Here is a 12,470-nt window from a genome sequence, read left to right as displayed (position 1 = left end):
TAAGTATTTGGTCACCTCAAACAAGGAAAATCTCTGGCTCTCACAGACCTGTAACGTCTTCTGTAAGAAGCTTTTCTGTCCCCCACTCGTTACCTGTATGAATGGCACCTGTTTGAACTCATCATCTGTATAAAAGACACCTGTCCACAGCCTCAAACAGTCAGACTCCAAACTCCGCCATGGCCAAGACCAAAGAGCTTTCGAAGGACACCAGGAAAAGTATTGTAGACCTGCACCAGACTGGGAAGAGTGAATCTACAATAGGCAAGCAGCTTGGTGTGAAAAAATCAACTGTGGGAGCAATCATCAGAAAATGGAAGACATACAAGACCACTGATAATCTCCCTCGATCTGGGGCTCCACGCAAGATCTCATCCCGTGGGGTCAAAATGATCATGAGAACGGTGAGCAAAGATCCCAGAACCACACGGGGGGACCTGGTGAATGACCTGCAGAGAGCTGGGACCAAAGTAACAAAGGTCACCATCAGTAACACACTACAACGGCAGGGAATCAAATCCCGCAGTGCCAGACGTGTTCCGCTGCTGAAGCCAGTGCATGTCCAGGCCCGTCTGAAGTTTGCCAGAGAGCACATGGATGATACAGCAGAGGATTGGGAGAATGTCATGTGGTCAGATGAAACCAAAGTAGAACTTTTTGGTATAAACTCAACTCGTCGTGTTTGGAGGAAGAAGAATACTGAGTTGCATCCCAAGAACACCATACCTACTGTGAAGCATGGGGGTGGAAACATCATGCTATGGGGCTGTTTTTCTGCCAAGGGGACAGGACGACTGATCCGTGTTAAGGACAGAATGAATGGGGCCATGTATCGTGAGATTTTGAGCCAAAACCTCCTTCCATCAGTGAGAACTTTGAAGATGAAACGAGGCTGGGTCTTCCAACATGACAATGATCCAAAACACACCGCCCGGGCAACAAAGGAGTGGCTCCGTAAGAAGCATTTGAAAGTCCTGGAGTGGCCTAGCCAGTCTCCAGACCTCAACCCCATAGAAAATCTGTGGCGGGAGTTGAAAGTCCGTGTTGCTCGGCGACAGCCCCAAAACATCACTGCTCTCGAGAAGATCTGCATGGAGGAATGGGCCAAAATACCAGCTACTGTGTGTGCAAACCTGGTAAAGACCTATAGTAAACGTTTGACCTCTGTTATTGCCAACAAAGGTTATGTTACAAAGTATTGAGTTGTATTTTTGTTATTGACCAAATACTTATTTTCCACCCTGATTTACGAATAAATTCTTTACAAATCCTACCATGTGGATTCATGGATTTTTTTTTCACATTCTGTCTCTCACAGTTGAAGTGTACCTCTGGTGCAAATTACTGACCTCTGTCATCATTTTAGGTGGGGGAACTTGCACAATCGGTGGCTGACTAAATACTTTTTTGCCCCACTGTACCTTTGCAGAGTATGGAAATACAGATCTTGTGGCAGTTTTTCAGGTGTGGCATGAAGGGTGTAAAAATCTGACCAAGCTTTAGATAAATGTTAATCTACAAGATTGTAAAGACTCTAGTTGATGGGGTTCTCATAGCCTGCTTAAAAGTACAGATTTTTCTCCATAATGTCCATAAACTAATAGGTTTACGGTTGTCAGAGTCTCTCTATGCTCCTCTTTTCTGTCTTCTTGTTACCCTCATGGCAAATGGCAGACCTACAAGCCTGGTTCTTTTAGACCTCTCGTCCTGCTTTAAGGAAGTTTTTCTTCCCAACTGTCACCATGTCTTTGCTTGCAAAGGATCATCTGCTCATTAAGGTTGTTACGTCCCTCTGCAGCCTCTAATCTGCTCAGTGTGTTCAGCTGGTGCTGGCCACACCTAGTCAGGTGTGGATAAAAGCATACCTGAGGCAAGCGTCCAGAGAGCTCACTAGTCTTTGCCTTGGTGGTACCAGCCATTTGAGCCAACCTGCTATGCCATTTTAAAATAAAGCTTCTTCACACTAACACTCTGTTATTCATCTCCGTTTTTATGTTGCGGCTTTGAGCCGGGTCGTAACAAAGGTAATATTGTGGAGTCTTGTCCTTATAAGTGGCTTGAAACAACTGGTGTTGTGAACTATCCATCCATACATTCTGCAACTTATCCAATTCAGGGTCACAGGGGGACTTGAGCCTATACCAGGTAACATAGGACAGGAGGTAGGGTATACCCTGGACAGGTTCCCAGTCTGTAGCAGGGCTAATACGGAGAGACAAACAACCATACACACTCACATTCACACCTATGGGCAATTTAAAATTACCAGTTAATTTAAACCCAATACCTGCATGACAGGGTACCCAGGGGGAACCCACGCAAACACAGGGAGAACATGCAAACTCCGCACAGATGGTGGATTCTAACCCAGGACCGTCTTGCTGTGAGGCAGCAGTACTAATCACCGCACTACTGTGCTGCCTCCTGTTGTGAACAAGTGCTTTATAAATATAACTGAGTGTAATTAGTGTGTCTGAGTATCAACAACAGACTCTCTTTCTCTGTTTTTAATCACAATCTTTTATTCAAAAGAAGCCCAAAAACACATAGCAATGACACATCTGAACAGCTATAAATATCAGTTGAAATATACATCACATTTGCTGTATTTGCATGTAAAAGCCTTTTTCATCAGCCTTGGTTTTTTTTTTGTTATTCCATTGCTTCTATTAGTTTACATTATTCACTGCCTCCACTCCATTACACTCACACTCTTTGTGCCACTAATATGAATTTTCTTTCGTTGTACATAATGAAAAAGTGACTGGAAAACACCCACAATCCATCAGCGAGATTGTCTACTGCAGTAAACGAATCCCATTACTGTGAGTTATTTTATTGTATTACAGTATTCAATTGCATTAATGAATATTCTCAACAATATACTGGTTTTCAGTCACTGGTTGTTGGCTTTACAGACATGGCAGCCAGAAAATGTATAAACAATACATACATAATAATACATCAATACTTTAGACATACTACCACTAAAGGAGAAGCTGTGCTCAAACTTGTTCTTTAAAGTTTGCTTTAAGCGTTTAAATTGTACCTAAGATGATCTAGATGCAATTGCAAAGGCCAAAGACACAGTGTCTCCTGTCTCATCTGATTTACTCTAGCATTTATTTTACACCCAACAGCGCTGATAACAACATATGCTGCTACATCGCAACTCTTGCAAAGACAAAAAATAAATACATACACTAGGTAGAGCAAAGTAAAACAGGCACAAATAACCAGACTGTTACCTGGAATGGCTCTGTTTACATGCTAGCCTATTATTCTGTGCCCAGATTCCTGACATCAGAGAATCAGTTCCTATTAAAAGGGCTTAAAACAAATGTGGAACAGACTTTTATACCTTCTCCTTCAGATCAGCTGTGTCAAATCCAGAAGCTTTTAAAAACCCACTTGTACAGACTCATATTTGCATAATGTGTTGAAAGGTCTTTTTTAATGTTTAAATGTGTCCCTTTCTTGTGAATAATATTGCTATTGTTCTCTTTTTCTCTTGTGTATTTTCTATTTTTCTTTTTGGTAATTTTTGCAAAACACCTTGTATCGCCAGTTCATCAAATAAAGTTTATCTTTACTGTGCACACACATCACATGAACACAAAAACAAAATGCAAGAAGCATATATCCAAAAATGTCAGGCGTTTTAGCTTTAAGGGGGGCTACATATTTACAGAGAAGCATAGAGCTGCCAAAGCATCACATTTACTTTGAGAAAAGACAAGCGAGCCGTTTTTCATTTTGTTTCCTTTTTCTTTTAAACTTCTCAATGGTACGCAAATGAGATCACAAAAGACTTTTACGCAAAGCAAATACAGACGTCGGATTCAATCATCACAATTTATCCACTTAAGTAAGAAAGCAGAAATAAGCAGCAGTTGGAAATGAGAAAATATGATGAATTACTGCGCTGTTTGATTAAAGCTGTTGTAGAGAGGACCCTATAATGCTCAAATAAACCCCTCATATTTGCTACCTGCAGGAAATTACATCCACCAAATGAAATAAGTCCTAAGAGGCTTTTTGGTACTGATAGGTAAATACATTCTTCAGTGTTACATGACCAACCTAAAATGTAAGGAGTAAGCTGGAAAGGCACTTATGTCAGGCTGCTGAAAGGAACAAAATTGGTCTTGATAAACAAAAATGTTGTGATTTTTTTTTCCACCAATGTGCTATAATGGATGTAGAATGAGTGTGTGTGGTAGTAATAAAATAGTTGACAAAAAGGCAGAAAAGCATCAATTTTGCCACTTTGATCACTTAATCCTTAAAATATGTTTTTCTTTCTCAGTTCATGTGTGAGTTTCTCTGCTACTGTTCATGTGGCCCTAATTAACCAGAGGAGGAGCTAGTGGTCAGGGCAGTGACTGTGGGAGGTTCAGCTGCAGTTACAACAGAGTTTAGCATCGAGGCTGCTGTGGTAGTGGCCGGTCCGGTTCCTGGGTAAGTGGACTGAAACTTACATGCAGGGGTGGAGCGGTGCAGGTCTGCTGCAGTGTGAGTCGTTGGTGAGCCCGGCGGGTGAGGTGAGATCTTCAGAGAGAAGAAGAACAAACGAAAGAGCAAGATGGGAACATGAAAAAGGGGAAGACAATAGAGAAATTACAAAAAAAAAAAAAAGAGGCATGACATGAATGCACGCAGTGGATGTTTGATCTTTTGTTTTTGTAAGTGGGGTTTTATTTACTCAACCAAATGAAATATCTCCAAGACTGCAATAAAAAAAAAATCAGTGGGTTCTTACTTATTGAAACTAAATAGATTTTTTATTCGTAAAATGGTCAAAATCTTAAAAATATATAGATATGTCAAGCAACACAGACCGATTGTGCTTATGTGTACAGAGGCCCATTATGAGCCACGAGAAACGTTTAAAGACTAAAACTGTAAGCGATTTCTTTTTTCACAATTGTCATCATTGATTTATATGACACACTAGATCTGCTGTTTTCATCATCATCATCATCTGTATGAGGCATAAAAATCTATAAACACCACCTTTCAGTCAGAGGCACTCTGTTATGTATTTGGTCCCTGGTGTGATTTAAATAACATTTTTTCTTTTGTTTTCCAGTTTTAACCGTTTACTTTTGTTTCTTATGTTTTCTTTTCCACGTCTCCCTTTATTTTGCCTGCGTGTATTTTCCTGTCATACCTATTAGTCTCATGTTTTCTCCTCTTTTGGATCAAAGGGACCTACACAAAGCGCATCCATAATTTCTGTGACTTTTGGAGAAAGTTGGCATTATATAACCTTGAAAAGCTGATTAAGCACTGGAAGAGCCTCATCAGAGCCACTCTGTCATCTAATGCACCTCACTGCTCTTGTACTAGTTATCTAAATGGACACCATGAAGCGCCACACTGCACAGACTGAGTCAGAGCTTTTTCTTCCCTCTTTCCCTCCTCTAAACCTAATCACTTTCGCTGGCACTTTCAGAATTTTTTCTAATCATTGCCTCTGCAGCAGCATTAATTCACAAACCTTCAATTAGCTGCTCTCACACACAAATGCACACACCTGCCTGTTGATTAATACAGAAGTGACGCACTTATGATGCAGAGAGTCTCCACTGTTCTTCTAATATTAGTGAAACAAAAATAACACATGCCTTTCTTTTGATCTAGTGCTGCACTAAATTGATTTAAATCTCTGTTCTTTTTTATTTTTCCAAATCCCTTTAATTCCCATTATGCAATACATACCATCACCTCAGCTCCACATGAGCACACACACTGGTTACCTGGCTGCTCTGGGGATCGTGATAGACCTGGTTACGCGGGGACAGCAGGATGCAGTCTTGTGCTGTGGTTTTCTCAGTGCGCGGGACACTGGGGTCACCATCATCTACATCATTGGCAACGCACCTCATGGTCCTCACACACAGCACCTGAAGGGTCATGACAATATTAGTGCTGTTATTATCTTTAAAGGGTTGCTACACATCAGCCTTCTCTGCAACATAACATACTGTTGAAGGTGTACAGACTAGAAAATAACAGTATTCTGGATCCAGGTTTGTTTTTTCAGAAAAAAAGGATTGTAATACACTTGAAATAAAAATGTTGCACTCTATAACCAGAATAATAATACTGCTAAAGATGAGTCTCAACCATAGGGGTAAAACAATCCTAGATAGCAGCACTGGAACCAAAAAGTGAAACCATATCACTGATTTTTTTTTCTACTTACACATATTTCACTAAAACATATTTTTTCATGTTTTCTGTATTCGAAAAATATTAATACTGAGTTTAGCTTCATGGCTTCACTGTTTAATAACTGTGGGAGACAGAGTTTAACTAATCCTGCAACAAAACATTTTAACAACATGGTCACATAATTTGTAGTCTAGGCTTCCGAGGCAGTGAGAAAGAGAATTGCAATAAGCAAGGTAATAGTGAAAAACAACAACATTTCCTCAGTGGCAGCAACTGTTAGGAAACAGAGAGACAAAAAGCAGAACAGTAAACCTCTTCTTGTACATACAGGTGTCCATACCAACTGCAGACGCAGACACTCAGTAGGGAGTGTCAAACTAAGCCTTTATCCTTTTCCAAGCCCAAAGGAAGGAGAACAAAGTGAAAACACTGATATTAAACCAAATTTTTTCTTATTTTTGTTTCTAAATTAAAGCAATACTTTTATTAATAATGTTGTTATTTTGTGCTGATAGTCTGAACCATCAAACTCATTCTAGTTATGTGAAATTAGTCATGTATATTCTTTCATTTCTTTAAGGTTTTAGAGGAGGGGTGTATAATAATCATAGCTGACAGGCATGTGTCTGTCAAGTTGCTCGTTTTCCGCTTTTTCTTTTGTGTTTCTGTGTTCACCCAGCTGTGTGAGTTTATTCTTCACTGCTTTGTTTTCTTGACATTTTCTGATTACCTTCCTTTTTAAATTTGAAGGTTAGCTCTTTTATTCCTTTTCACACGCTCAGTATTGTTTTGATCTTAATACGGTTCACCTCTGTCTTATCGCCACTTTCTCCAGCATGTATAAATTCAGCCTATTTTGCTTCACACTTTTTCAAGTTGTTGTTTTTTCTCCCTTAGTTCCCAGGGATTTCTATGTGTTGCTTTTTAGCGTTTTTGGAGTTGGTCTTTTAATTTAGCGAGTGATTTTGTTTCTCTTGTTATCAGTCTGGCATGTTCTCTCTGCACTTGGATCAGCTTTGGGAAATTTATTGACAATATGACAGCATCCAAAAAATGACAAAAAATCATATTGTAGATTTATTCTTTATTATTGCTGAACTCTAATTTATTGGATATTTTGACTTTAACTTTGATATATATATTTTTCTGATGATAGACATTTATCAGGACATCTAAACTGGATACCACAATACATGCCAGCTTTGCTCCAGACTGATGGTTGCTGAAAAAACTATTTTAATAAAAAATTAATAATTTTTAAATGATTGTTTTTCACAAAATGTGGGAGAAACATTTCTTATGAATTTAATGACATTTAAATTAAAGGCAAACATCTCTTTTCTTTAAAAAAAAAATGTGGACATGTTTTAGTAACCACAGTTTTGAGCAGTGTTGAATCACCTGCTGTGATTGGTAGATGAAAAATGATATGAAAACATAATTTAAAGTAAAATGAAGCTGCAATAGATAGAGCCCTAAACTATGATTATATTCCTATTCTTATACAGCACTGTCAAACTGATGCAGTTTGTAGAAATTGATGTTACCTTCTAAAAAATCACTGCTCACAACAGTTCAACAGTTAACAAACACAATGAGTTGAGATCAGATAAACAAGATGTAAGATGCTAATTAGCGGGCTTTAACAGCACTGCTATGGTGAGAAGAAATTCAACGTACTTTTCTGAAGCTCTGTTTAAAGTTGTCTGATAGGAAACTATAGAGAAACGGATTGGCACATGAGTTGGCATAAGACAAGATGACAGCAAAGAAGTAGATGCCAGCAGTGGCACTGGACTCCGGGATGATGACCACCAGATTGACCATATTGATGATGAAGAACGGCAGCCAGCAGAGCACAAACACCACCACAATCACCACCACCATTCGGGTCACTTTGCGCTCTGAGCGTCGGCGTTTAGAGAAACCAACCCGTGCCCCAGAGGACTTCACCTGCAAAATAACAATAAAAAGATTTGAATTATCGTGCCTTTCTGTTGACTGAGAAAAGAATATCAACTTAAAAATGTGCTTTTTAATGAGCTTCATGAAATATCTACCTTGATGACAATAAGAAGGTAACAGAGGCAAATGATGAGCAGTGGTCCAAAGAAACCCACTGTGGCAGTGTAGAGAATGAAGGCTGTTGACCACACATCCTTCGGCTCTGGCCAGATCATGTTGCAGGAGTTAAATGTATCCTAAAGAAAAATGAATATTGAACAAATAAACTAAATTCAGAATTGAATCGGAATCTGACAGACAGTCAACAACAAAATCTGGAAGTTAATCCACTGCTTTCCATCACATCCATTAATTTTAAATGTCAATCATCATCTTCATCTTCTACTTCTTCTTGTTCATCCTCCTCCTCCTTTAGGGGTCACTACAGCAAATCACCTGCCCACATTTCACCCTATTCCTCTGCTACACCAACCCTCTGCACGTTCTCCTTCACTATATCCATGAATCTTATCTTTTAGTCTTCCTCTTTTCTTCCTGCATGACTGCTGCCTGTTTAACATCCTTTGTCCGATATATCCACTATCCCTCCTTTGCACATACCAAGCCATTTCAGCTTTGTCTGTCTTTGAGCTTAACAATGTCTGCTCGTTTAAATTGTTGTTGCAGAAACACTTTTCTTTTTCATAAACTTTACACAAGTGCATCTTTGCAAATACACTTGTATTCATGTCTGTGGAATAAACAGCTTCCATGTCAGCTGGCATTTTGATAGTGTTTTATTTCACATTGTATCATCAAATAAAGGCACTTTTGACTGCCAATTTCCAGCACTTAGACCTAGCATCACACTTTCGGTGTGGTGGTACCACTTGACTAGCATTTGACTTAGCTGTCTTGACTCACTGGATACTTTACCAGACCATAAACAAATGTTCTTTGTGCCTTCAGTTAATATTGATTGAAGTAGGAAAAGATTTTCTCGGAAAGGAGGTTAAGTTGGCACGTAGCTCTTTATCTTGCATGGAACCAAATGTGCATTAGCCAGATTCTCATGACAGATAACACATGTAGACTGTTGACACCATTGTTTCAGCAGAAGCAGTAAGACATCTTACATTTGAGATATTATGTGGTGGTTTGGACCATACTGGAAAGGAATTAGTTTTCTTATTTGTTGACCTCCGTGCTTTCAGGGCATATTTAGACTGTAATGCTTCTCATTATCTGGTAATTCATCCAAGGTGCACCGACAGACACGTTCGTTCAAAGAATTTTTAGGATATTATATTTACCTCTCAGTGAGTGTACAGAAAAGATTGACGTGATAATATAACAACTCATTCAACTTGAAGTGCAGTTGTATATTGCATAATCATAACATATGGTTTTGAAAAAATATGATGGTGCCTCATGGTGCACTGGTTGCACTATTTGGGAACCACTTGATTTGAGTACCTCCATCAAATTCCTGCTTTTTTTGTTTGTTTTGTTATACTGCAATTAGAATCATTGCTAAAGCGAAATGCATTGCACTGCATTATGTGAATGAATATTTCAAAGAATGGGGAATTATGTTTAGCTTAGCTTAACACAAATACAGAAATACCAGGGAGTGAGCTAGAACTCCAAGTAGTCTCCAAAAGAACAGTCGAACATATTATTGTCAAATGTTTTTTTTTACTTTAGCAAACAGTCGTGAAGGTCAAACACACTTTATAAAAAGAAATAAAAAATAGTACCATTAACAGTGCTGAAAATTCAGTGTTTTTAACATGTTTCACAAAAACCCTCTTGTGACATTTAGCTTGGATTTTTGTAACTATTATTATTTCTTTTTCTTCTTATTATTATTTACAGTTTTTGTTTTACTGGTAACATTTGTCGTTTATAGTTGTTCCTTCTTTTAAAAAAATACCTTTGTTCAAAGATTGTAGAGGAACGTAGTTATTAATCTGTAACAACTACCAATATGGCCATTAAACCAGTGCTTAATTCTCGCTTTAGGAGCGGTCATATTACCATGCTTCGGTGTCCTATCTGAAGTTTTCACTGGCACACGACTGAATTATATACCTGCACATCAGAGAAGATGACCACTGGCAGGACCACCACAAAGGAAACGGCCCACACAGCTGCGCTCACTACCTTCGCTATGCGGGGGTGTCTCCACTTGGTGCTGCGGATTGGATGAACCACAGCCAGGTAACGGTCAATCGACATTACTGTGAGACAGAAGATAGACGTAAACTGGTTCATGGAGTCTGCAGTCATGACCACGCGGCACAGGAAAGAGCCAAAGGGCCAATAGGAGAGTACATTCTGTGTGGTAAGAAAGGGGAGCCCGACGATGTACAGCTCATCAGCCATAGCCAGGTTCAGGATGTAGATATTGGTGACTGTTTTCATTTTGGCATAGCGCAGCACCACATAGATCGCCAAAGTGTTGCCGGTCAGACCCACCACGAAGACTGTGAGGGATATGACTGCGGTCATCAGAGTGCTGCTGCCCTGAAAGGGGACACTCTGAGTGGAAATGTTGGAGGAGATGTTGAAAAGGCGAGGATGAGAGAAGAGGATAGGTGAGGATGTAGAGGAGTTGAGCTCGGATGAAAAGGGATGCCAGAGGTTTTGGTCTTGTTGCTCCATTGTTCACAGTCCATGTGGTGGCTTGATTCCAGTGATTTAGAAGAAACTCTTTCCTCCTTCTTCTTTTCCCATGCTTTCGAGACAGAAGCCGGAGCAGCCCCCACGCTTTAAAATGTGAAGTAAAACGATGAAAAGGTGATTTTGAACTATAAAAAGGAACAATCCAGTTTGTCTCAATCAACAGTCCGTGCACAAGAAAGACCAATAATCACTACATTAAACTCCTCCGATAATTCTAAAGCTTTGTGTGCGCCCCGTGCGCCCTGAGCGAACTCCAGTGAGGCAGGTGTTCCACATCCTAGCGTATCATACACGTAGCTTCACAGTAGTGTAGTCGTATGAGGAATTAGACCGTAAGCAGTTGAGTCACAGATGATGATGTGCTGTATTTGTCAGCTCTATCTTTGCTTCTTCTTTTTTTTTTTTTTTTAATAGATCTGACTGTTTACGTCTCTTTTGATCTGACTTTGGAACCACTCACAAGTCATCCGGCGTGTTGTGCGTCAAGCTGTGAATGGTGCCACCGCTTTTACGCACGACACATCTTTTTGACTACACGCTCTATAATTATGAATGTGTCATTAATGAATGTGTGTGCTAAGGTTGAATATCTTGTGCCTTTGTTTAAAGGCTCGATGCGTTTAAAGGAGAACATTTTTAAATCGCGCAGAGTAAAGATTTATGCAGAGATCAAGACAAGAACGGGCTTACTATGTCTAGAAGAGGAAAAGTCAGAGTCTCTCTGTAATCAGATTCAAATAATCAGTCCCCGAACAAAGTCACGTCTGTTTTCCGATTCCTGAGTATTTGTCCAGTATTGATTGAAAGTTGTTTTCTAGCTCTCTTCGCTGTTCGCTGTCTGGGGTGCTGAGCAGAATGTACTGGCAAGCAGCTCTGCTGCTTTTTCTTCAACTTTCTGCCCACACAGCTCTGCTGCTTGCTTGATAGGATTTATAAAGAAAGAGAGAGAGAGAGAGAGAGAGAGAGAGAGAGAGAGAGAGAGCGAGAGAGAGAGAGTGTGTGAGAGAGTGTGTGTGTGTGTGCGTGCGTGCGTGTGCGTGTGCGTGTGTGTGTGTGTGTGTGTGTGTGTGATATAATATAATATAATATAATATAATATAATATAATATAAGTTTAAAAATCTCTAAACCTGAGAAAAGAAACATGCTCTGATGTTTCCCCTCAGATTCACCTTTGGAGCAACAGCAGATACTTGTCTCCAGATGACAGCAGGGTTCACAGACCACAGTGGGTATTTTCTAATAGTCCCCAGTGTTATTGATGCTCTGTAAATGGGTATCGGTGCTGTTCTGGGTGGTTTCAGTCAGTGCTGCAGAATCTTCCAGCTATCCAAACCTCACACCAAATATGATGCTTCCAATTAACACACACCTCTTAAGTTTCTTGTAAAAATAAATAAATGAAATTTGTTGTACTAATCACATGTCAAATATAAAGAGTCTCTGCTTTCTGTAGTCCTATTAAGGATGATTGCACCACAAAGAGACCAAAAACTTATCCACTGACTGCTTTTGTTTTTGCCTTCTCTTCTTCTAACACACAGAGAGGTCAAAGGGTACACATTTTATGCAAGATTTTAAGTAACATGTCTTTTTCTTTTCTTTTCTTTTTTGCCTGTCACATTTGGTTCTTTAGCCGTCAGAATTGTTGTCTGAACG

General features: G+C 39.6%; 1 protein-coding gene across 1 annotated transcript; it reads right to left on the bottom strand.

Annotated features, from left to right (window-relative positions):
- Window positions 1-2,496: 2,496 nt before the first annotated feature.
- LOC113023813 (somatostatin-like receptor F_48D10.1) lies at window positions 2,497-11,717 on the bottom strand. Its single transcript, XM_026170204.2, has 5 exons — window positions 10,219-11,717; window positions 8,241-8,381; window positions 7,861-8,133; window positions 5,763-5,909; window positions 2,497-4,551 (listed from the first exon to the last, which is right to left on the bottom strand). Exons 1-5 carry the CDS (start codon window positions 10,789-10,791, stop codon window positions 4,351-4,353), a joined length of 1,335 nt encoding a protein of 444 aa, XP_026025989.2. The 5' UTR covers window positions 10,792-11,717; the 3' UTR covers window positions 2,497-4,350.
- Window positions 11,718-12,470: the final 753 nt, after the last annotated feature.

This window comes from Astatotilapia calliptera, chromosome 6 (genome assembly GCF_964374335.1).
Source record: "Astatotilapia calliptera chromosome 6, fAstCal68.1, whole genome shotgun sequence".
Classification (NCBI taxonomy): Eukaryota; Metazoa; Chordata; class Actinopteri; order Cichliformes; family Cichlidae; genus Astatotilapia; species Astatotilapia calliptera.
The sequence above is the reverse complement of the archived record's forward strand: the minus strand, read 5'-3'. Positions and strand labels throughout refer to the sequence as shown.

Bases quoted from the DNA above. Each gene is read 5' to 3' on its own strand.
- LOC113023813 (XM_026170204.2), bottom strand. From the start codon at position 10,791: ATGGAGCAACAAGACCAAAACCTCTGGCATCCCTTTTCATCCGAGCTC. The intron at 5,910-7,860 runs GTACGTTGAATT...ATGACCCTTCAG, and splicing joins TTAAACAGAGCTTCAGAAAA to GTGCTGTGTGTGAGGACCAT. The intron at 4,552-5,762 runs GTAACCAGTGTG...TTCTCTCTGAAG, and splicing joins ACGATCCCCAGAGCAGCCAG to ATCTCACCTCACCCGCCGGG.